A 25,791-nucleotide genomic window follows, 5' to 3' on the forward strand; every position below is an offset into this window, starting at 1 on the left:
CAAAATGTGACTGCACAGGTGGATTGTGTGACTAATGTTGCCAGAATTTCATGGGAGAGAAGCCTAGGAGCAAACAATTACACTGCATTAGCAGTAGGTGCATATGGAGAACATCATGCTTGTCATTCATCTGAAAATTCATGTGATATTTCTGGGTTATCGTGTGGGCAGATTTATTTAGTGACCATCTCAGCTTCAAATGCAGAGAGCACAAGTGAATCAAGTCTCCCAATAGATCTGCATGCTGGTGAGTACATGCTGGTAGTACTGCAGTCAGGATTTTGTAAACGGCTACTTTAGCTAAGTTTTGTTTTGGGTTTGCAATGGATCTCAGTCTTTATCATAAAATCAAAGCATTACATTGATAAATTATTTCACTATATAATATAGAAAGATGTAGTTTATCTTTAATTCTTACAAGAATAATTTTCATATTTCCAACATGTTCCTTTTTTTTGAGGATAACTATTTAATTAACAGAAAAGGAACAAATGTGTCACAAAAAAAGAACAAAACAAATGACAATTAAAAAAAAAGTTTAAAAAATTTGGAAAAAAGTATACAAAATTAGCAACAAAATAGCTAAGGGGAGAAGAGGGGATGAATTTTAGGTGGGTGAGTAGAGTAACTGAGGTTTTAGAAGGAGTTACATTTACTTTTTAACATTTAAAGTTGCTTTAGCTGACACCATATACAGATCAGAATCCCCCTTTAATCTGTCATGAATTATCTAAAGTGTTTAAAATATAGCAAAATAATTCTTTTGCATCATACCTTTTCTTGATAGTACAGAAATTGACCTGCTAGGGTTTATATACACAGTGTTTATATTAATGTCCCGGTTGTGAAAATACATTTGGAACATGATGATAAATGCTGCTGGCTAATGGAGGTAAAGATAAGCTTGACAAAAAATATAGCTAAAAGCAATTGGATGATTTTTTTTTTTTTTTTTTTTGGGGGGGGGTAGAACATGTCCAAAGTCCAAGACTAAATGCGTTGGTTTTTTTGCAGCTCCCTGTATCCCAGTGCTGGATCCACCACAAATCATTTGCTACAATGATTCTGTGTTACTATCCTGGAGTGGAACCTCAGGTGCAATCAGTTACATCACAAATGTCACCAGCCCAGGAGTGGAAAGTCTTTCTTGTCATACAGAGAACAGGGGTTGCATAGTCAACAATGCAAAGTGTGGGCAGATCTACAATGTCACAGTTACAGCCATTAATACTCAGTGTGCAGGTCCAACCAGTCCTCCAGCTACACTTATAACTGGTAAGGATTCAACATTGTTTGATTGCTTTAGTAGCAGTGATTCCTGCTAATTACAATGATAAAATGCAAGACTTTATTTTTAGGTTTTTGAATTATTAAATTATCTGTCATGCCTTTCAAATGTTTATTCACACAACTGGGGTGCAGTATCTGCATTGTCATACATTTTGCAGTTATGCAGTGCCTTTTATTCTGAATACTACTCAATTGCAGCTTCCCAGTGCATTGTTCACTGGGGAAAATGTGTATTCCATAGAGCTGCCCAAAATGCATCATGCATGATTCTTGGTCCATTGTGTGTAGCATGTTAAAACACAGCAGACTGGGCAGGTGTGAATGAAAATGTATGTGATTGTTTGTAATTTAAAAAAAAATGCAGCAACCTTTGTAGTTGAGTTTGTAATTTTGTATTTTTTATTATTTTAGCCCCCTGTCAGCCTCAGAATGTGGCTACTAAGATGAACTGCTCTGACTCAGCAGCACACCTGAGTTGGGATGCCACTCCAGGAGCTATGAGCTATCTGTCTGTGCTGGAGACTCCTACACAGCAATATCTTGTATGTAACAGTACAGAGGTTGGTTGTGTGATCAGTAGGCTGCCATGTGGACAGACATATGATGTCAGAATAACTGCTGTTAACAATCAATGTGCAAGTAAGCCCAGCTTTCCAGTTGCTTTATACACAGGTAAGCTAGCTCACTTCTTGTAACTAGTTATTACTTATGATACATTAGATAAAAACATTATTGAATTACTAAATTTTACTTATTATAATTTAAAAAAATCGGTTTTACTAAAATATTCCAGAGCATTAAAAAACCCTGGCTTTTGATAGCAATAAACCAAACAAAATCTAGGGAAAGGGTGGGGCTTTTAAGGAATCCAAATCAAGACATATCTACTAAATTTTAAAAATTATAAATATAATGAAACATTTATTTATTAAACACTTATAATAACATAAAAAGCATCAATTTTATCCTTATAATTGCAAATTCAAATGGGTTAGAATGTTGGTGATTCGATGCATTTCAGGGAACCTGGTCCAATGAAGCATGCAGGTATAAATAGGACAAATAAAAACAAGATTAGTTTTTTTCTGGAGAAGAGTGTTGGGAAAGGAGGAAGTCGCTGGCCATCTGAAAAGACATATAGGATATAGTTTAATGCATACATTTAGATGAAGCCAAACATTAAAATTTGTGGATTTCTAAATAGATTTATTCATCATTTTATTATAGATTTTATTCATCAGTACATAATTATTTGCTACATGTGCTGTAATGTCACTTCATATACACAGCTGCTTTGTTCCCATTGGCTAGTCCAACAGCCAAAAACAGCACTCTACATACATAGCAAACATCCAATGTGTGCACTAGTATTTTGAATTACATTACTGCACGTCATCATAAAGAATACATTGAAGTGAAGTGTTTTAGGGTTTCTAACTGAGTGATTACTTAGAAAAAAATCAGATAGGTCAGTCAAATGCTAAATTGGCAGCAGATCTACCCGTGCTACCCAGCCTTAAGCTTTACATTTTTTATCTTATGTCTTTACAAACTGTCGTTTTACCTATAAATCCTGATTACCTGAAAAGTTCTAGATTCAAAAGTCTGTCAGATTATTCATCACTTTTACTATACTGTTCTGTCCTGGTAAAGAGAGCTACAATGATGAAACATTTCTTAAAATACAAAGAAGCATCTTTTTACAATAATTAAATGCTTGCTTGTTTATATCATAGTTGTCATCCTAATTATTCACTATGGGTTCTTTGCAGCTCCCTGTATACCACATGCATTTAGGTCTGATATTGATTGTGAATCCAATGTGGTAACTGTAGCGTGGGCTGAAACACCAGGAGCCGTGAATTATACAGTAATTGCTACAGGCCCTCAAGGGAAGATTTATTGTCAAACAAGCAACACATCTTGCAGTTTTGCTCAGCTTTCTTGTGGTCTAAAATTTGATGCTGTGGTTGTCGCAGTGGGAAACACTTGTATGAGTGACGTCAGTGCATCCACAACATTTCATACAGGTATATGCATGTGACTTCTTTACTTATAATACACACATATTAATGTTTTTTATACAATATGTGCATTTGACATGTAAATATTGCTTATTGTTTAGTTCCTTGTCAAGCAGGAAATCCTAATATGGAATTTGATTGCAGTATGACATTTGCTTTCATCAGCTGGGAGGCAGCCCTTGGGGCAATTACATATACAGCTACAATCAATGCAGAAGATGGTCAAAGTAGTGAATGTGGCACATCAGGACTTAACTGTATGCTTTATACTTTAAAATGTGGCTAAATATATAATTTGACTGTGAAAACCTTTGGCTTAAGTTGCAGTAGCAAAGCCATCTCTCCAGGATATTTTCACACAGGTAAATTATAAGGCTAAACAATCCCAATAAAACAGATTTCCCCTACTTACTTTTAGAAAAGTTCTTCTATAGTATATGTCCATTCAAGTCTTAAACATGGCAATTCAGAAATACTGGATATGATTTTATCATGTTACATAATGCACCCTTTCCAATATGCCTTACTGCAATGTACATCAGAATTTTAAACTCAATATTCTGTCTGTTCCTTGTCAGCTTGGGGTAATCCTTTTCCCCTCCCTCTCCCAAGGCCTAACTAGATAAATTCAAGGTGGTCCATACACCTAGTATTCCTCCTCTATATTCTCTGGTCTGGCCACCTACCAGGCTGGAGGAATACAGAGCCACCTATATTTTTTGAGAAGGGCTAGTTACAGAACGCTAGGCATATGGAGCTCTTTAAATTTGTATAGTTAGGTCCTGAGAGTGGGAGGGGAATAATCCATTCATATACTGCCATAGAACTATCAGTAAAGGAAAATTACAGTACATAAGTATTACATTTTCTATTTTCAAATCAATATTTATCTTAGTTGCAGGATTTGATTGTATCTCATAATTTCAAAAGAAAAAAAAAAACACCAATTTACTGATTCAAGTAAACTCATCGAAAATGTCTTTTTATTTTCCAAATTATTTTATTGGTATTTCTCTAAAAAAAAATACTTTATCCACCATGCACTTATTTTATTATATCATTTTCAATTTAAGCTCCATGTATACCACAGAATGTCACTGCAGACGTTGACTGTCAGTCTAATAAAGCTTCTCTGACCTGGAGCAAAACATCCGGAGCTTCTAATTACACAGCTTTGGCGGTAGGACCAGATGGAGAACACACTTGTCACACAACATCCACTTCTTGAGACATTACACAACTGAGCTGTGGCCTCACCTACCAACTTACAGTTACGGCATACAATAATCAATGTCAAGGCCAAAGAAGTGACTCCACAGAATTTATCACAGGTATAAACAATATAAATACCTACATCAATAAATATATATAGAATTGTATAATCTGGTCACAATTTTTGCATTTTTTGGGAGTTCAAAAATGTAAGAATTTATCTTGGTGGATGTCCCTGATCTCATTTCAATATTGCCTAGGTTTACTTTGTCTAAATGCTATGGCCAGGTATTTTAATAATAATAAAAATAATTTTAATATATTATTTAAACTTTTTCCAATGGGTTTAAAAATGGCCTTGTCCTGTAATAACTTGACCTTGGTTCAAGTATAGATTTTAATAAAAGTTACCATAGTTTGCTTGTTTCCCTGGTAGTTAAACCAACTATAGAAAATGTCTGAAAGAAACACTCTGTCCTGATTGCGAATGAGATAAAATTGTGGCTAGACAAATTCAACTTTAATAAGAAATTAACAATGCATCTATTGGGCATCTACACAACATATCTCTGTACATTGAAACCATGTACTCATTTTAGTCAACTATTTATTAACTCCAGCCTTTTGAGCTTTCTATTAAGAGTTTCCTTTCCCTTTTTTTTTCAAGAACTCCAAGGCTGTAGCGGATACACTTTTGGTTTCAATAGATTTTTATTAAGATTTTTTATTTTTTAAGGAAACATTACAAACAATAGAAATATTTAGCGTATACATTATACAGCAAATCAGACAACAAAGACAAAACAAAACACAAATAAAAAAAAACAGTGGTAACCGGAACAGTGCTTACATAACATTTCTACTTTCTTTTAATTTGGTATACCGAGTAAAATTTGCAGTGTAGGACTGATACCTGCCTGAGATACACTAGCACTACCTCTGGATGTAACCTAGCAACTGGTATGCTAATGGACAATATATATATATATAATAAATAAAAAAAGAAGTGGGGGTGGATAAGGAGGAAGGAAGTCAGCGGCCGTTAGTGACTAAAATTCTTTCTCTCAGAACCAGATAATTTAACAAACTTTACCAGAACAAAGGAATATTAGGCAATAAAAATACTCTCCAGGATTCCCAAATGGCATAGTGGATACACTTTTATCAGTAAAGCTGGGTGATCCAGCAAACCTGGAATGAATTTTCTAAAAGTCCCTAGCTATTTGTTAGCAAATGTTTTCAATTCTGCACCAGATCCATTCCAGGTTTGCTGGATCACCCAGCTTCACTGATAAAAGTGTATCCTCTGATGCCTTGGAGAGCTTTGATAAATCAGGACCAAAAAGTCAATAAATATCCTGCAAATATATCTCATGTGCGCATCTTGGAAAGATCTCAAGGATAAATGGTTCTTTATTTTGCCCTGTTTTGTGGCCCTTCTCTATCTTCTACATCAGTATTTCTCAAACTTTTTTTACATGGTAGAACCCCTTAAAATTTCAGGTCTTCAGGGGACCCTTGCTATACTATATATTACTATATCCATAGCTCATTATGTGCATTAGTGTGGTTGTCAGTGGGAAGAATGCCTCTTACATTGCTGGCAAATGGCACCTATGGGAATGTCACCCTTACAAATTGCCAAAAAGATCATTGGTGTCAGTTAACACCAGGCAGACATTGCTTTTTGCAACCTCTGCAACCCCTAGCAAACTCTGGAAGAACCCTGGTTGAAAAACACTGTTCTACACTATAGAAAAATGCCATGTGTCGAACACTTTATGCAAACTACTATTTGCATAAATCCACAACACAGAAAAAAAGTATTTTTTTTTTATTATTTAAAATAATATTTATATAATACATTAAATAATATAATATAAAATAATATTTATATATAATTATATATTATATTATAATATTAATATAAAATAATAACTAATTATTTTAGTTTATTATTCATATTTAGAATTAATTTTTGAACTATTACTAGTCAATAGTAAAGTATATAAGAATATATATTGTATTGTATTGTTGAATATGTTGAATATGTATTTAAAATGTATATAAAAAGACCTGCAAAAATATCTTCATATAACTCTACTTTGTACAATGTGTGGAGGATTATAAAAAACTTGAGGCCATAGGAAAAGAGCTATGTATGCTTTGTTTTACATCACTGAACATTGAACACTTTATTTGTGTGTTTCTCTTTAGCCCCATGTGCACCTTTGAATGTCATTGGAGAACTAGAGTGTGATGCGGGATCTGTAGCTTTGTCTTGGTCAACAATGGCTGATATTGAAGATTTTACATCATATCTTGTGGGATCCGATGGTGTGAATAGAACATGTAAATCCTCAGAAGTGAACTGTACCTTTACTGGCCTGCCATGTGGATATGAATATAATGGATATGTTTATGCTGTTAACAAGCAGTGTATAGGACCCCTGAGCCAAGCCGTAAAGGTTTATTCTGGTATGTGTAATGAACTAATAATTGCAAATATTATTGCCTTGCATGTGTTTTTTATAAGGGAGGCAAAAGATGACAACTTATAAAGGAAAAATTTATTTTCTCTAGACACAGAGTAGTGTCATATTTTTTGATTTACAAATAATGTATTTGGTTTAATAAAAAAAAAGGTTGACTACACAAGTACATTTTGCCATATGACAATTAGTTTAATAAGGGGATCCTCTTAGAAGTTACCATTGTACAGTGAGATGGTTGAGGAAAATTTACACTGTTACAGTCACAGGTTGTTAAAAGAATATAATGCATAGATAGTGCCAGGATTTATGTTATGTTTCAAGATAAGTATTGAAAAAGAAGATAAGGGAGGGTTAATAAACATAGTTGTAAGGCTAATATATTTTTCAAGAACAAAAAACTGAGCCTTGAATCTTTTACATACTAATAAGATCTGTTTGTAAGAAAGTAATCTGTTATCTGCTTCCAAGTGGATACATCTACTTAATGTACCTAGTGTTATTTTTCAATGCCCATATAGAAATAAATAAAACGTTCATATTATATCAATTTGGTCATCAGCTCCCTGTGTTCCAATGGATGTAAAAACCTCTGTAAATGGAACAGAAAACTCAGTGCTTATTTCCTGGAATCCTTCACCTGGAGCCATTAATTATACATCATCAGTGACCAGTTATCATTCAGACAAGCGTAACTGCAGCAGTGAGGACACATCATGTCATGTAGAAGAGTTGACTTGCGGAGAGATCTACACCACAGTGGTCACTGCATACAACATCATGTGCAACAGTGGCAAAAGCACTGCTTCTATGTTCAAATCAGGTAAGATAAAAAAGATTAAATTATGAAGCAATTTTTTAGAACTCCTGAAAGCTTAGAAAGAAATAGATGGTATTGTCGTTTTCGTTAATTTTGCAATCTAATGAAAAAGACAATGTTAATAAAAAGATAACATTGGCATTAAAGAAATTTCTCTTTTAAGTAAAAAAAATCAATCATATTCCACATTTATTGGAGAATAACAAACGGAATATCATTTTAAGAGAAGGATCTGAAATCACTAAATACCCAGGTAATTATAACGTGGTTGCAATAGGAATGAAACTATGCTTCAAAACTAGCACCTGACCCTGAACAAGCCCCCTCAACCTATAACAGACATTCTCTCTGATGAGATCCCGCTGATTGATGAGTGGATTAAGTTTATAATGCTTCAAACAAGGATATCTTTCATTTTATTCTTGAAAGTTTAAGCTTTTTCTGTTCTGACCTTGTCATGATTGGCAACAGACAGGAAATACGCTACTTTACTACATCTTTATTAGACTGGTGTAGGCAGTGGGGCTTGTATTACAGTGAGGTTATGATTTATATATCCTTCTTAGATACCAGAAATTCAGATAAGGCATAGAGATGTGATGCCTGGTTACTGTTGGTGAGAGATATTACTCTTTCTATTTGTCCCAATCACCATTGTCATTGAGACAAAAAGTCTGTGCATGTGTGTATTGGGTAGTGATCCATATTTCTACACTTAGTGAAACTGGCTATAAAAGATATTTAATTTACAGTGATTTGTTCTCACTTTCCGGTATATCTTCAGAATAGATAGGTAGTAGTGATCTCCCAAATGGGACAAAGATAGAAAAATGTGTGGAATACACTTTACGTTAAAATTGCAATAGGAATTTTGCATCTGGCTTAAGTTTCTCTTTTCTCACTAAATTTTGGTATAAGGCAACAGTTATTGGTATATCTGTAATATCCTCTGGGCTCTGTTTATTTGTTGGTTTATTTATCTGTTTGTGGTACTATGATTACCAATTCCAATACTGTAATCTTCTAAAAATACAATGTGTATACCAATGGATATGTGTAAATGTATTATTACTGAAAAAGCTAATAAAGAAAAAAAATTCAAGTAGGACATTATGCGAAACATAAAAGTGTGACAGCACAAAAAAAGATGGTCCATTGAGTCTGCTTTTTTTTTTTTTTTTTATTTAGACCAACAATTGCCCCAATTAGTTTGGTTTAATTAATCTATTGACAAACTTTTTTACCCAAGATTTATACATTTTCACATTCAGTTAGAAATTTGTGAAAAAATGTATGCATTTTGGGCAAAACTTGGGTTGAATCTTAGTTAAAAACATAACCTAAGTTTTTGAAATGATTTGTGATTCCAAATATATCTTCTTGTTATGCAGAAAGCACTACCAGCACCAGCATTTTAATAACATAAAATCAGATTTCACACTATTCAGTATAATACAGCAGATAATGATTTTTCCTGTCATTTTTCAGTTCCATGTCCTCCAGTAAATTTGGAAGTTATTGTTACCTTTGACCTGGTAGTGCTCTCTTGGGGAGAAGCTCCTGGTGCTGTGAACTACACTTCAGAAGTAACTGGAGTTGATGGAGAGACCTACACATGTCATTCAGCAAACACATCATGCACAATGACTGACCTAAAGTGTGGCTACCATTACTCGGTGTTGGTGACAGCCAATGGAGAAGAGTTCAGCAGTAAACTCAGTCATATATATGAATTCATAACAGGTAAGTAATAGACTTCACAGAATTATTATTTTACATTCTTATTAATTTTTTCTCTTAGGCCAACACAAATGCCTTATGTTTATGTATAGGATATTGGAGTGTACCCAAGGTATTTGGAAACCTTTGTATGGGCCTCAAAAACGTGCCTCAGAAAACAATATTTATCCTCCTCAAGACATGTGTCAACAAGAAATGTTAACCTTTTTAAAGTATAAATATGTGAAATCATGTGTATTTTTTCGACAGCTCCTTGCACTCCCCAAAATCTATTCATAGATGTGGATTGTGTAAGCAATTCTGCCACAGTTTCATGGAATGTTAGCCTAGGAGCTGAGACTTACTCCTCTGTAGCTGTTGGAACAAACGGAGAATATCATATTTGTAATTCTTCATCTACATTATGTGACTTTACTAACTTGACATGTGGAATATCTTATGAAGTAACTGTTAAAGCAATTAATGAAGCGAGCAGCAGCAACACAAGTCTTCCTGTAGGTTTCATAACAGGTAAGTCATTTATACTCAAATAAAGAAATATTTCTGATAAAGTTATTGTAAAATTCTATTTTAAATTAAAAAGTTCTACCAAGACCAGATAATACAATATACCAGCTCTGACTAGCTATAATGCTATGTTTGTTCCGCACTCAGAATTTCTACTGTCTGAACCTATTTCTCATACGGTGGCATTATTGTGCATAAAATGCTAGGGTCCAGCCAAAGGGGTAGGTTTGCCAGGGCATCTCTTAAATAAATGTTATCCTACTCCAGTCCACAAAGGCAAGGGCTTGTCCAGTTTACAAAGAGTCAAAAATTCACCCTTAATTATGAGCTGTATGTGGACCATCAGAACTGGAATTTAACAGCTATGTTTTAGATTTAAAGCTCAAATGGACAGGACTTTCTTTTCCTCCTGTGGTATGTTTGTACTTTTTATTCAGATAGGTTTTGCCGCAGGGCCGCTTTATTAATCAGTGCTGCATAATCATATTGGTCGTTTACAAATATAACATAATGAAATAATTTTTTTAACGCAGGACAAATATTGTATTGTTGGGCCCCTTGTTCTTTAAAAATGTAAAATATATATAAATAATATTTTGCAAATTAATGCAATACAGGCAACAATTCATAACTGTAAACTTTGCATAATCTGTAATATATAGTTTATGTGATATTACACTTGTTATGGCTACAAGAGTGGAGATGGTATTTATCATCATTTATCAAAGTAACCTGTGATTTAGTAAATCTGTGATTTGTAAAAAAACAAAAATACCTCTTGTAATGCAATGATTACAATGATTAAAGCGTATCAGCAGTTATATAAAGTGCAATAGGCATTTGCATAGATTTTCTATATGATAATGTATTGTCTTTACAGCGCCATGCGTTCCAACCCTGAAACCATTGAAGATCAACTGTCATGACAACTCCATATCACTGTCCTGGGATAAAACATTAGGTGCAGTCAGTTATACCTCTAATATTACCAGCTCAGGGGTAAATATCCTCTCCTGCACCACAGAGGACTCAAGCTGCACAATTAGAGAACTGAAGTGTGGACAGATATACACTGTGACAGTTACAGCCATCAATAATCAGTGCTGGAGTCCTGCATCTGCCCCATCCATGCTTACAACTGGTAACATTTAGGTTGCATTTTTATTTGTACTATAAATGTTCTGATGAATACATTTCATTTCTATCACTGTGTATCATTACAGTTCCCTGTCAGCCTCAAAATGTGATGGCAAAAATGAACTGTAATAATTCTTCAACACTTCTGAGCTGGAATGAAGCTCCTGGAGCTCTGAGGTACATCTCTGCTCTAAGAGGATTTGGTGAGGAACTTCTACTCTGCAATAGTACAGAGCAAGCCTGTGAAATCCATGGATTGCTTTGTGGGCAAAGCTACAATGTGACAGTGACAGCATTCAATGAAGAATGTCAAAGTTTACCAAGCACTGAAACTGAGCTTCACACAGGTAACTAGATCTAACATTTACTAATGACAAATACACCGGTAGTAAATCTAGATACTTTAACAACATCTATTCCCTATAACCAATGTCTTAACCACAAACGATGGCAGTTATATATTTCTTGATGTGAAGTACATACTGAAAACGGTAAAAATATCCTAGGGAAAGTTCAGTTTACCAATGTGGCATTATTTTACAAAGAGATTGATGTGGTGGTTGTAGAGGCTTGAGTCTTTTCTAACAAAGGTATTCCTATTTGCCACCTCAAGCTTTTTGGTGACCGGCCACATCAAATGCCAGTTCATTCAGATGGAGATGCTGATACTTAAAGATTAGGCCTGGTGGGTTGGGCCCTGGGTACTCAAACAGCATGGCCTTTCTGGTGTCAGCTGTTTATTTTTTACTTTCTGTTGCAGTAACAATAACTGTAAGGACAAAGGAAATTGACAATAATATTAAACTGCTTTAGTAGTGGATTGGAAGTTTCCAAAAACCTTTAATTTCAAAATAGGAATCTATGGATTTATCCACAGATTAATTTTAGCACATCTATACAATACATTACTAGTAATAATCAGTCTGTGTTTTTATTACTTTTCAACTACTGCACATAGTTGTAAAGCTGATCCCCAGGCAAATGTTTCAACAACCCTCCCCAGCAATTGACGTTGTACAGTTTAGAGCTTTCTTTCCTTATACATATCAATACAAACCTAAAAGGGGTTTTAATACATTTTCACTGGTTCCTAGTGATGTAAAATAAGTCCAGTCCAATAAATCTAACAACAGGTTTTTGTTACAGTGCCCTGTGTGCCCACCCAGCTACAAGCAAAGGTTGAATGTGTGTCTAACTTTGCGTCCCTGTACTGGATCCCATCTTTGGGAGCTGAAAATTACACTGCAAAGGTTACCGGGCCTAATGGAGAGGAGCATTACTGTCATACAGTCAATTCATCATGCAGCTTCATGCAGCTCTCTTGTGGCCTTCTGTATGAAGCCATGGTTGTTGCAGTGGGAAGAATGTGTAGCAGTGTCGTTTCTCTTAGGACTACCATTTACACAGGTATGTGAATACATTCACACCTATCTATTGTAATCTGACTGTAGTAAGTAGTAGTAAGTAAAACCTTGATAACATTTTCTTAACCAACAAGGATTTTCATTAATTGTGTTTTATAAAATAACCTATTCAGTGGTATAGCTTTTTAGGGTGCACTTTAATTTTTATTATGCTGCAGATAACAATGTCATTATCATAGGCTTACCAATAAATAATCATTTATGAAGCAAATATGATATGGTTTAATAATATGGAAGACCTGGGTTTATGTAGATCCAATAAGTGCCACAGTATTACATTATTTCTCATAGCACAAACATCACTAACACCACAAAACCGCCACCTGTTACTAATAAATTGAATTGTGTACCGATCCCAAAAGTCAAAAGGAACACGGCATCAAATCACTAAAGAACCAACTGTTACTGTTTGGATTTAGCTTGGCTCTTAAAAAGCTTTTGAGCTAAATTCATGCTGTTCATTGCTGCCCGCTTTGTGCAATCCCTCATCCTTTTTTACTGTATTGGTAAACAATGACCTGTAAGCCTGTTGTCAATAAAAACAATTGGGAACTTTCCCATTGGCTGGTGGCATCAGGGAAAGTTCCACACCTTGACAACCACTAGCCAATGGCTACATACACGCGTCAGGGGGAGAGAGCACAGCGGGGTGCTGCTCCATCATTCTCCCCATCCCTTCTCTATAGAGCAGAACAGCGCTGTATCTATAATGCTCGTTCATGAATCGTGCAGTCTTTTGTTGTTGGACAACAATTATTGCACATGTGTACCCAGCCGTACAGTCCTTTGTTTACTAATAATTTTACATTTGTAAGCAATAGTACAAAATGTCTAGTGTGCTTTCAATGACTCCCAAATGTAGTTTATGTTGTTATCTGCCGATGTCAAACATTAGACTTGAAAACCAAACAGTGGCTTGCTCAAACAATGCTAATTTCAGCTGACAAATTTTATGTGTCTGTGCAAAGATTCACAGTAAAACTAAAACAGATGGCTAACCTTCACAGACAGTAATAAGGGCCAAATTGCTTGATGAATCTTGAATGATCGATGTATCAATTAAATTAGTGAATATTATATATGAAGGATAGATTATATCTTTTGATAATTATGTCTTACATCTCTTTTACTGGTTTATCTTCCATGATATAAAAAACCAGTGCAATACAATCACTTGGAAAACACATATATATTTATTTACCTTTTTATCTTTTTTAATGGCTTTTTAGTTATTTATGGTGGATTTGACTAAGGCATTTTTTTCTAGTACCGTGTGTTGCAAGAGACTTACGTTCACAGTTCCAGTGTGGTTCAGAAGACACCATCATATCCTGGAGTGCAGTATCTGGGGGAATACAATATACAGCTACTGTGACCACACAAGATGGCCAGAGCAGTAACTGCAGCACTAAAGACACTCAGTGTACTGTGAGCCCTTTGCAGTGTGGACAGATCTACAATATAACAGTGGAATCCTTTGGAGTGATCTGCAGCAGCAGAGCTGTATCCCCAGAAGTAATTCAGACAGGTAGGTGTTACATTTTAATAAAATATAGGTAAGCAGTGCCCAATGTAGAAAATCATTATTTTCCAGTATGCCAGTGCAAGGAGCAACATGAAATGTTCCCAGAATGCTGTGACGTTAGCAAAGAATTTATCAAGGTACTAGTATTTATGGGTTTGTTCAGAGCTGCAGCAATCACAGCAGCTTATTCTGCAGAGCCAGGCATCCAGGAGCGATATCAGGATAAAACACCAGGGTTGCAAAATCCCTATATAGCCCTAAACAGATGTTTTTAGGCATCTTTAAAGGCTCTGCTTTTTTTTCTTTTTATTTTGTGTTGAGCTAGTGACAGGAAAGGGAATGACATCACTGCTCTTTACTTCCTGTACTCACAGAAGTTTGGTGACCATGTATCCCCTTCTCAGGGTGTTGGTGGGCGGACATCTGGTGACCCACCTATTAAAGGGGGGTGTCAAGATATCATTACACCATTGCACCTAGCTTCTCTTTGTTCCTATCTGGCCTACCAATGCACCTGGCTGCTCTTTATTTCCCATCTTGCCTTCTTGTGGAAGAAAAAACACATTGGGCCTGATTTAATAATCCTCTCCAAGTCTGTAGAGTATCCACTTTCATCAGTGAACCTGGCTGATTAGGCAAACCTGGAATGGATTTCCTAAAAGTCATTTGTTTTTTTTTTTTTTTCTATCTTTCTTTCAATTCTTTTCTATCCTGGATCAAATTAATTCCAGGTTTGCTGGATGACCCAGCTTTACTAATGAAAGTGTATCCTCTCCATCCTTGAAGAGCTTTAACAAATCAAGACTATAGTATCACAGACAAAAACACATTTTAACTATTCTTCATTCAATTTTATTTCCAGTAAGGAATTGGGTATCTGTCTTAGGAAGTTATCCTATTGTTTGAGGCAAAGCAAAATGATGATACTGAGGCTTCATGTTTTAGAAATGTCGAGGTGAGGAAGTCATTAGTAGGTCATTGGAAGAGTGAAGATTCCTTTGTTTTTGTGCATGTTCCCTGTGTTTTTGTTCAATCCGTGTTCTATTGCCTTTTTTTCATTATTCAAAGCTGTTGCTGTTTTTTTATTATGATTTCTAGAAAAAAAAACAAAAAATATTGTATAAAAAAGATTTCACTGGAGTTAGGTTTTCTAAAATGAAAACTCAGTCATTTCTGCATTTCTATGTGTAAATTGGATTTTGTTTTTAGTAAAAAGGTATTTTTTTAAACAATGTAGGCTTGTTCCAGGTTTTTTAATTTTGACAATTCAAAAAATTCATTTTTAATCTCAACTGCTGTGATGAAATTTACAACATTTATTATAGGTTTTTTTCCGTATAGAGATTTTTGTTAACATTTTGTCTGTTACATTTGATTACATTGAACACTATCTTATGCTGTCATAACCAACAATATTTTTTGTGTGTGTTAGAGCCCTGTGTTCCCCAGAATGTCACTGTAGATGTTGATTGTGAACTGAACAATGCAATGTTATATTGGAACAGTGCACTTGGATCTGAAAATTATACAGCACAGGTGGCCACAACAGCAGGAGAGGAGCACACATGTCACACCAAATCTACCTCCTGTGCTGTTAATGATCTTCTCTGTGGCCAAACATACAATGTCATGATCACAGCTTTCAATAAACAGTGTCAAGGAGAAAGTAGCCACAGTATACAACTGATCACTGGTATGTTATAGATGTAATTATTGCTGTTTATATTTTCCATTTGATATTGAAATGTGGTTAGGACAAATAGCATTAAATCCAAACATTATAATTTCAGTTAAACTAATCTAAATACTTGATTGAGCTCCTTGAGTTGATCTTCAGCCATACACATAGGGTGTGGGGTGTTGTTGGTTTCTGTATATTCTGTGCAGAACAAACAAATGTGTTAATTTTAAAATGACAACATTTTGTGTTTCTCTTCAGCTCCCTGCGCTCCAGAAGTTCAGGCTGAAGTAGACTGTGTTACAAACTCTTTAGAAATCTCATGGAATCAGATGACAGGAGTAGAAATCTTTACTTCCTATCTCACTTCTGATGGTGGAACCAGGGCTTGTAATTCCATATTGGCAAACTGTTCTTTCCCCAGCCTGCCATGTGGACAAGAATTTAATGTGACTGTGTCAGCTGCTAACAGTCAGTGCCGTGGGCCATTGAGCGAAACTGTAAAGATTTCAACTGGTAAGTAGTTGGAAAATTCATCTTATTTGCTCATAATTTTATGGGGAACCTCAACTAAAATTTTTTTTTTTATTTGGATGTTTTACCGGGTTTATATTGCTGATAGCAATATACAATATACAAAACACAGGTTAATTTGTTTAACAAATACTTTTACTAGTTTTTATTACTCATATGCCCAAGTTGGTGATAGAAGCCTATCTTGCCTTTCTGGTCAGGGTTAACCTGGAATAGGGGCAGATACCCAAGGGTGCTAAAGGAGCAGTGCTAATAATGAAATCACTGCCAAGTTTTATAACAGAAATAGGCACAGATTGGGAAGCAGATGCAGGTCTGGAGCAGGCTGAAATTGACACTTAATGGTCTTTTGACGAACAGAATGGCATGCACAAGCAGGGTCATGTGACAGGTCAGGGTGGTTAACTTGCTGGCTGGCAAGTAAATTGCAAACCAATTAACTGGAGCAGGGTCTGGAAGCAAGCTGAGGTCAAATCAGTAGCCAGAATCCAAGTGATAAGCCAGGGGTAATCCAAAATCAAGAGTCAGGTTTGATTCTTCCAATCTAAAATCACAGGTCAGGTCAAACACAGAAATAGCTGAAAAGCAATGAAGGAGTGAAGTTGAAGCATTTACATGCCTACCTGATGCCAGCATGGCGGAAGAGCATATTTTTTCACTAGCATGCAGGAGCATGTGTGTCTTTGCATACTGATGCAAGCACCATTATGTCATGCTCAGACAAATGAGAAGGTGCACTAGCAGTCCTGAGCATTCTCTAAGTATATGTATGAGGGTTTGTATATTGTCAGAAATCTTTTGGGTGCTTTTAACAACTAAGTTTTTAATGTTTTTATAATATCAGTGAGTGTGTGACAAATGTATAAAAGCAAAGTGTGATTTATAAAGAATCACAGCGATAAGAATGATAACTGTCAGTGGTGGGATATTTTCTAACATTGGAGGAGTTTTCTCTAACTTCCTGAAATGTAACCAGGAAAGAAAGACAAGGAAAATATCTCAAGCATTGACAGAAGTTGTAACTTTTCTCACCTTATCCAAAACTATAGGAAAAATCTAAATAAACAATTTCTAGACACAACAGATGTTTGGTCTTACATCTAAAAAACTTATAGGTACTTTGGGTAGTCATTTGTTATTGCTGTCTTACCTACATTTGTTATATCTGAGAATAAATTTGCCAACAAAACCAGATTTACTACAATCTAATTTATAGTTTGTAGCACTCAATACACCAAACAAAAGTGGTAGATATGATACATAGTTACTTTTTTCTTTTTGTGTGATTTACAGTTCCCTGTATTCCTGAAAGTGTCAATACAGCAATGGACTGTGTAAGTAATTCAGCATTGGTGTCATGGAGCCAGTCCAGTGGAGCTTTGAATTATACATCTAGTCTGATTGGACTACAAGGAAAGAGATACAATTGCAGCAGTCAAGAAACATCATGCTGGGTACAAGACATAGAATGTGGGGAAGAATACACTTTGGCAATGATGGCACAGAATGAAGTCTGCAGCAGCTTGGAGCGTAGAATCAGTGTTCTTCAAGCATGTAATATATGCTTCTGTGCTGAATACTGTTTTGTCATTAATATGAAATTAGATGTAAAGCTTTTTTTTCTTTATTATTTTAGGTCCTTGTGCACCTCAGAACATTTCCATATTTAATCCTTGTGACTCTGATTCAGTTAGACTGCACTGGACAGAGCCCCTTGGTGCTGTGCATTATAAGTCCACTGTAACTTCATCACTTGGGGAGATCTATACATGTGAAACAACAAATAACACTTGTGACATTAGTGGCCTTCAGTGTGGAGAAGCTTATGATGCAACTGTCACAGTCTTCAATAATCAACAGGCCAATGTCAACTTAGATACAAAGACATTTCTAACAGGTACAAGCTGTTATATTTTTGTATATTTGTATTTGTATAATATAATATGTTCAAAGCCCTAAAAGATTGTGTGAAAAGCAATAGTCACGCATGATTTATTTCAGCACCTTCTTTATTAGGAAGTAAAACTTCCCTTTGCAAAGTGAAAATGCTTTAGTTTATGTAATCAATTCAAGATTCTCCGTTCTTCACCATGAAACACTTTCTACAACTTTCTTTTAGGCTATCAATTAGGAAATACCTGTTCAGCAATTTTGTACCATGCCCAGCTGCAGTCAATCGCACTGTGTATTCCCTACGGTGGTCCTGCATGGAGTCAGAGATTAAGAAAATAGTTGTCTGTCTTCTGCAGCAATCACTCATCGGCCTTGCAACATCCCTAGTTTCTCTACAGACATGTAAACAAACTGAGATGTGTCATTTCAGCACCTCTTGGGCTGTGTGCAGTTGGAGGAGATTAGAGAATGATTGTGGTGCAGCCCATGACCATAGTACATACAGGCCATAGTCCTGTCCTGCCATTGCTGCTAGTTCTCTAAAGCTTCACAGGTCCCAATGTTTGGTTGCCCATCACCGTGCTTAATTTGCCTTACCTGCTTGTGGTGTAATTTGGTAATTTATAGCTGATTGGACCGATATTTGCCTGTGACCCAACTGTCCTAACTCCAGTCTGACTTGGCTGTTTTACTATCCATGTATGACCGCTGTCATGATTCTACACTATTGCAGACTTACCCTCTAATATGACCTTCACTTGTGTTCCTTGATTGCTGTTTTGCAACAGCTGGCAAATTCTTCTGGCCTTCTTTAAGTTCCATGTGCACAAGAGTTAAATGTTGTCTCAAAAACCAGAATCTAAAGAGTGCATGTACAGCAGTCAAAGTACAAATACCATGAACAAGCAAGCAAGAAGGACAAAGGCCATTACAAATCTATTTTGCCATAAAATTTTTTCTGCATTTTTATATTTTGTATTTTTTTGTTTAAAAGCAATTTGCATGATGATTCATTCAGCTAAGTGCTTTATTATTTACTGTCTCTGTCCTCTAGAGAGGGGTGAATAAACTTTAATTTACTTCAAAGCTATTGTGTAGACATGGGTGAACCTATAGATACATTTGCTTAATAGTGGGTGTTATTCTCATCCCAATAGGTAATGTTGTGTTTGTTTTCACTCACAATGAATTATACCTTACCTTATTCATTCTTAACCTTTTTTTTTATCTTTTTGTATATCACAGCTCCTTGTAATTCTTCAAATATAAAAGCACTGCTGCATTGTGGAACCAGCGAAGCATCTTTATTATGGGATTCTGCCCAAGGAGCAACTTCATATGTAGCACTTGTGACTGGAACAGATGGTTGGAGTGGCTTGTGTACATCAAATAGCACAATGTGTGATATTAGTGCCTTGGAGTGTGGCCAAGCTTACAGTGTATCACTGATAGCATCAAACTCTGACTGTAACAGCATATCCAAAGCTACACATATCTACAGCGGTAAGATCTGCTAGATGAAATAATGTATTATTGTTGTTAAATATGTTAAACAATTAATATCCAGCATTTTGGATTTATTGGTCTTCTGGAAAGATAAAGAATCAGTCAGTGAATAAATAAGCAAAAATCTGGTTTTGGTGAACTGACCCTTTTGTTTAACATCAAAAATGTGGTGAGAACAGCAATTCCTGGGTGGATCCCATGCCCGGCACCTTGAAAGCTGCTCAGCAGCCCCAACTACTATGCGGGTTCTTAATGAACATTTCATAGAAGACTTTACTTGAGCTACCACTGCTGTCTCCATTGATATCCTATAGGGTAGTCGTGGGGATAAACTACATGTCCCCAGGCATGAGGAAGTGATAAACACAACATTACCACCCAACCAAATGTAAGCATAAAGGAAACTAGAAAGCCGGATGCCCAGCTGTCTCTGGTTTAAATACTCTCTGAGATACCACTATGGGGCAAGCATGTACATGAAAATCCAAATAAACTCAGGATAATATACTATCAAATCAGGATAATATATTTTGCAAGAAATCTCTCATAGGTGAAGTGGCAAGTTGCTGCACATCAGACCCCACTCAGGGGAGGGTCAGCAAGTACACAATATCAAGATAATATATGTAAATCTTTACTGAATTAGGGATGTAAAAAACAAAAAAAAAAAAACACTTAATAAGCCACAAACTCACTGCCCCCACATAATTCAATTCTCAAAGACTGAATGGCCTAAATGTTGTACCATAGAGTCAAGGTGAAACTTGCAAAGTGGTACCCTTGGTGGGAAAGTGGAGGTACAAGGAATAAAACCTTTCTGTTTTCATTCCAAGCTATATTTAAGGCCCATCATCATTGGGTCTCTATACTACTTTATAAGATGCAGCAGAATATGTTGGTGGAAAGTGCAAGTGACTGCCTCAGTACTCCTCTAAAGAGTCCTTGGCCCTGATGCAAGTGATGAGTTGACACTTGTGGGGAGGTAGGCAAATATAAAAAAGCTTGATTGGTGGATAGTCTGGCTCAGCTCAGCTGGGAAGAAGGTACACCATCCCTATTTATTAATCTGTTTCCCCATTGTAGATGCTTACTTCATGTCCAATTCACACTCTAAGATGGGTAGTTAGTGTAAATGTCCATCCAATCAAACAAACAGCAATAAAAACCTGATAAAGATTTTAAACCTTCTCTAATATGTCTCTAAAATAAAAAAAAATATTCTTTTGTTGATGATGCTATCTGTAATTGCACCAACATTAACATCCGTAATGTTATTTGTGTCTTTTTATTCCCAAGCCCCCTGTGTTCCACAAAATGTGAGAACAATGGTTATCTGTGAAACCAGAATAACAGAAGTGTCATGGGACAGGACACCAGGAGCCAGAAATTATACAGCAATCATACGAGATGTTAATGGAAAAGAGTATTCCTGCAGCACAAGGGAAAGCACATGTAGCATTGAATCACTGGAATGTGGTCAGACCTACAATGTTATAGTGACCGCACATGGGGAGCAGTGTGACACTGAAAGTACCACTGCTGAATTCCACACAGGTATGTCCATTTGTATAATAATAATAATAATAATAATCAAGTTTCCTCACTATAGCTACATTGTATCAGTGGAATAAGGGTGAATTACCAGCAGTGTGGGCCATTTGTAACAAAACTAATATGGACCAGAATCAATGTACAGTCCAGCAGGAGAAAAACACTCCAAAAATTGAACAGACACTTGAAGATTGTATAAAAATTTGATTTAGATGCACAACTGTAACTAGACTCCAATGGCTACCACTAATTGGATGCCTTTAATGAAGTTTTATACACATTTTGTGAGCAGCCAAGAGTGTTGCAACTACTCAGCATTGCCACTGTACCACTTAATCACCAAAGTTTTCTTCTTAGATTCATCCACAAGTGTTCAGAGATGTGTAAAGGGAATAGAGTAGCCATAAAGACAGATCACGTCTGTGCTTTTACTGCTAAATTGCAATAAATATTTTTTTTCAATGTGGGATTAGGTGTACCCTTTGGATCCAGGCTACTTACAAAAAAGTAGTAGATTACCCACATATTTGATTTGCATCTTGATGAATGGTCCTTATTTGGCCAATACTAGTCATTATTTGTAGTCTTCGCCAAAATTATAATCAGATTGGTTAACCAAACATTATGTTGTTATTACTACTGTTAAAGTGATTTTTATCTTTTTACGTCTTCAGGTCCCTGTGTTCCTGATATAATGGAGGTGATGCCATCATGTGCCTGGGATTTCTTGACACTGTCATGGGACACTGCCTTGGGAGCAGATTTTTATATTGGAGTGCTAACAGATCAGAATGGGAAGACACTGACCTGTAATACTACAGATCACAGCTGTGACATTATAGGTGTACAATGTGGGGGCACTTACAATGTAACTGTAACAGCCTTTAGTGACCAGTGCAGCAGTGAAAAAAGTCTACCTATCATGCTATCCACAGGTATACTTAACTATTGAACTAGTAAAACCACCACTAAAAACCACCAAAGATTTTTTGACTAATTTCACAGAAAAGACGTCCACTTCATTGGGAGGAATGAGTGGGTGTTATTGTTCATCATTATATATGTTCATTTTAAGCAGGAGTTACCTCAATAATTCTATGATTTCGACAGACTCCAGCACACTGAATTCGTATGTTGGATTTTATGGAGTCTCTCACAATTTCTCACTCAATTTCAACATATAATGTAAAGCTGCGTACACACGGAAAATTTTTCTCGCCCGATAATCGGTATCGGCCAATTATCGGGCGAAAATCTGCCGTGTGTACAGTCGGTCGTCGTCCATCGTCCGACGACCGTCCTGGCGGATCCATGGACGATGGACGACGACCGATCCTAATGAAAGGGAAGGGGAGAGCGCGCAGCAGGGTGCCGCTCCGTCGCTCCCCCCCTCCCCTCTCCATAGAGCATGAACGGTGCTGTATGTACAGCATCGTTCATGCATCGTGCAGTCTTTTCTCGTTGGAAAGGATCGTGAAAGATCCTTTCCAACGAGAAAAATTGCAGGTGTGTACGCAGCTTTAGACATTTTTCTATGCTAGCATTATGCAGCTTTGTGAGGAAATCTTTAAGGTAACCTCTGTTGAACATGAACATACATAAAGATGATTTGTGAACAATAGTACCCACTCATTCCTCCTTTGAAGTGGACATCTTGTCCTTGATGTGAGTGGAGACAAATAATCTTTGGGTGTTTTGTCTTGCTTTTAAGATTATGAAAACTGCAAGTGTCATGTTGATCCTAGTATTTGTAAACCTTGATAAGTCCCATGGTAAAACCTTTACTTGTATATCATGTCTTGGGGAAGTGGCATGTTAAAATCATGCTGGGCATTAGCTATATAAAAGTCTGTTTTATTTTGGTCTATACTATGAGGTCTTGTTAGTATTTTATATCTTTTTAATAAGTGAAAAAAATAATTGCTGTTCTTTTTAGAAATATTGCTCTTTTGCTCTATGCTTTCAGTTCAAAGTTTTCCTGGTTCTCTCTGTGTTCTTGCTGAACACTTTCTCCTATGTTATGAAGTAGAGAGGAAGGATTCTCTGGAGTCCTAAAACACTTTCTTTCCTGGACAATTTTGCTTTCCCATAGATTTAGTACAATGTTCAAGCAGAGCTACTCTAGGATAGGAATAGATGGGAGCATGAGAAGGCAGGAGTACCATATATACTACTACTAATAATTTATAATATATATGTTATCAATGATTGTACCAATCTGACAGACTTTCAGATTGATTCTGCCTTTTGTATGATTATGTTTTTTCTTCGACATTGTTTTGCTTACTGTTACCAAATAAGGTATAAAGAAGGACGTTGTCTTTTCTTCAGTGTGTTCCTCTCCTCTGTAAATTAGACTGAGTGTCCCAATATAAAAATTAAACGTTGGAATATCTTTGTACTTTCTTCCAGCTCCTTGTGTCCCAACTAATCTAATTAGCACTGTGAACTGTGACATGCAGTCTGTGACTGTATCATGGGATGATGCCCCTGGAGCTATGACATATTGAGTGACTGCTCGCAGTGGACTGCATGAAACTTCTTTAATCACCACAAACACATCCTATGAATTTGCAGACTTATTATGTGACAGAAATTATGAAATTACAGTTAGCAGCACTTCTGACAGTTGTAATAGTCAAGGGAACAGTTCTATCCAAATTAAGACAAGTAAGTTTAAAAAAAATCATGAAATAGATGCGTGCTCACTAACTGTTATTGATTTCTAGGAACAAACTTTGGAATTCTCAATGTCTCCTTGTAATTTTTGTCCTTAGCTTTTGATGCCTTATTCTTCACATTCCTTTATAACTATGTTTAGCTTGCTTGGTATTAACTCTCAGATCCCTGGTTTAGCCTATTGCAGTTGTTATTTACTGGCCATAAACTTCTTATACAACTAAAAGGTAATCCTGATGACTTGCATTGTTCAACCAAAATCCTCCTTACCACTTGCTGTACCTGCACAATAAGCCCTTTTAGACTTCCAAGACTTCCAAGACTAGAAATGCTGAGGACGTGGCCCAATACAAGTATAGTGAGTTTTCAGCTGGATGATATAACCATTGAAATATGTAATAGCTTTGCTAGGGCATGTTGGGAACTTTAGGTAAGCTGGGCTAGGGAGAATAGATAAGTGTACTTTTAATAAAAGAGAATAGAATTTTTAAATCAGGAGTTCCTAAATTAAGGTATACATAACTTTCAAGTGTATTGGAACCTAGGAGTGTATTGGAACCTGTATTGGAAGATAGGAGTGTGGAATTGGATGTCAAATTGAACATATGGATATAGGAGTCTGTGAATTATTTAACCTGAAAAAAAATGAAGCCATCATCTTAATAAAATCTTGCTTGCTTGTTACAATATTGATTTTTAAAGCAAACGCTCAGCTGTCCCTTATGCTAAATCTAATAAATTAAGACATTATAAACATTTATTTATATTCATATCCAATGTCACAATTGAGTGTACAGTACTTTATGACCCTTCAAAACCGTCCTGCGATGAAATCCTATTAGTTCTACAAAATGTACTCTGTAATATTATTTAGAAACTGCTGTCAGTTATACATGGGCTGCAGTTTATTCAGAAAACGAACAATCAGGTATTTGGATAGAGTAAAATTATACTTTTATTTTATATTTTAAAGACATTTCATAATCATGACAATTACAATAGCCTTGGACTTTAAAATTGATTAACATATTTAACATCAACAATCAACATATTTAAACCACTGTCCTTAGAAGAAAAATTGTGGAATGGTGAAACATCCATTGGACAGTAAACTAACACATTGTTTGGTGGAGAAGTATTATAAAACAAGGTAAAATATTCTATTAGAAATGAATATACTAACAGTGTTTCTTCAATGGTGTTTCTGTAGTTCCATGTCCTCCTCACATTCTGTATGCCTTTGCATCTTGTGAGAATAATTCAGCAATAATACACTGGGATACCAACCAGAATGCCAAATCATATGTGGCTGTGGTGGAAGGAGCCAGTCGCTTGTCCTGCAATACCTCTGACACCACGTGTGAGATATCAGAGCTGGAATGTGGTCAGAATTACACAGTGATTGTCTGGGCAAAGGACGGGACATGCACTGGAAGAGCTAGTTCTAAAATGACATTTAAAACAGGTGGGTCTAATGTTAAATCTGAATGAATAAGTAATATTCCAGTTGGAGGTCTGTATTTAGCATAGATTTAATGTCCCATCATTATTGCTAAGTCTTGCCCCTTGTGTCCAAATGTCAAATGCTAAAAATAAGTTTGTAATTAGACTCTGTGGCACTTGTCAGATGAATGAGGATAAAATAGCCGCGTGGTCACAGGTCCTGATGGTTGGATGGTATTGGAGACTAGACGTATGTGTAATGTATAACCCTCATATGTGGTACTCCTTAATAAAGTATAGTACTCTTTTGTACAGTAGTTCTGTTAATATGCAGTG

The 25,791-nt window shown here is 36.0% G+C and overlaps 2 protein-coding genes across 3 annotated transcripts in view; both read left to right on the forward strand.

Annotated features, from left to right (window-relative positions):
* Window positions 1-25,351, forward strand: LOC140336747 (fibronectin type III domain-containing protein 7-like). 2 transcript variants are annotated; one of them, XM_072420082.1, is made up of 23 exons: window positions 1-247; window positions 1,015-1,275; window positions 1,702-1,962; window positions 3,063-3,320; window positions 3,416-3,676; window positions 4,388-4,645; window positions 6,744-7,004; window positions 7,581-7,841; window positions 9,327-9,581; window positions 9,828-10,088; window positions 10,966-11,226; window positions 11,309-11,569; window positions 12,369-12,629; window positions 13,914-14,174; window positions 15,604-15,864; window positions 16,111-16,365; window positions 17,677-17,937; window positions 18,020-18,280; window positions 19,522-19,779; window positions 21,079-21,336; window positions 22,008-22,268; window positions 23,746-24,003; window positions 25,223-25,351. In XM_072420082.1, the coding sequence occupies exons 7-22, from the start codon at window positions 6,818-6,820 to the stop codon at window positions 23,841-23,843; spliced, it is 3,921 nt and encodes a 1,306-aa protein (XP_072276183.1). In that variant the 5' UTR covers window positions 1-247; window positions 1,015-1,275; window positions 1,702-1,962; window positions 3,063-3,320; window positions 3,416-3,676; window positions 4,388-4,645; window positions 6,744-6,817; the 3' UTR covers window positions 23,844-24,003; window positions 25,223-25,351. The 2 variants fall into 2 exon arrangements, with proteins under 2 accessions (XP_072276183.1, XP_072276184.1); XM_072420083.1 differs by lacking the exon at window positions 3,416-3,676.
* Window positions 25,347-25,791, forward strand: part of LOC140336748 (fibronectin type III domain-containing protein 7-like) — a 14,417-nt gene continuing 13,972 nt past the window's right edge. The window contains exon 1 of the mRNA XM_072420084.1: window positions 25,347-25,477. Coding sequence (XP_072276185.1) covers window positions 25,462-25,477 — 16 coding nt within the window. The 5' untranslated portion in view covers window positions 25,347-25,461. The remainder of the gene's footprint in view (window positions 25,478-25,791) is intronic.

This window comes from Pyxicephalus adspersus, chromosome 8 (genome assembly GCF_032062135.1).
Source record: "Pyxicephalus adspersus chromosome 8, UCB_Pads_2.0, whole genome shotgun sequence".
Lineage (NCBI taxonomy): Eukaryota > Metazoa > Chordata > Amphibia > Anura > Pyxicephalidae > Pyxicephalus > Pyxicephalus adspersus.

Excerpts from the sequence above, each read along its gene's own strand:
- LOC140336747 (XM_072420082.1), top strand. The coding sequence starts at position 6,818 with ATGGCTGATATTGAAGATTTTACATCATATCTTGTGGGATCCGATGGT. Across the intron at positions 9,582-9,827 it reads TATATATGAATTCATAACAG|CTCCTTGCACTCCCCAAAAT; the intron begins GTAAGTAATAGA and ends TTTTTTCGACAG. Across the intron at positions 16,366-17,676 it reads AACTGTAAAGATTTCAACTG|TTCCCTGTATTCCTGAAAGT; the intron begins GTAAGTAGTTGG and ends TGTGATTTACAG.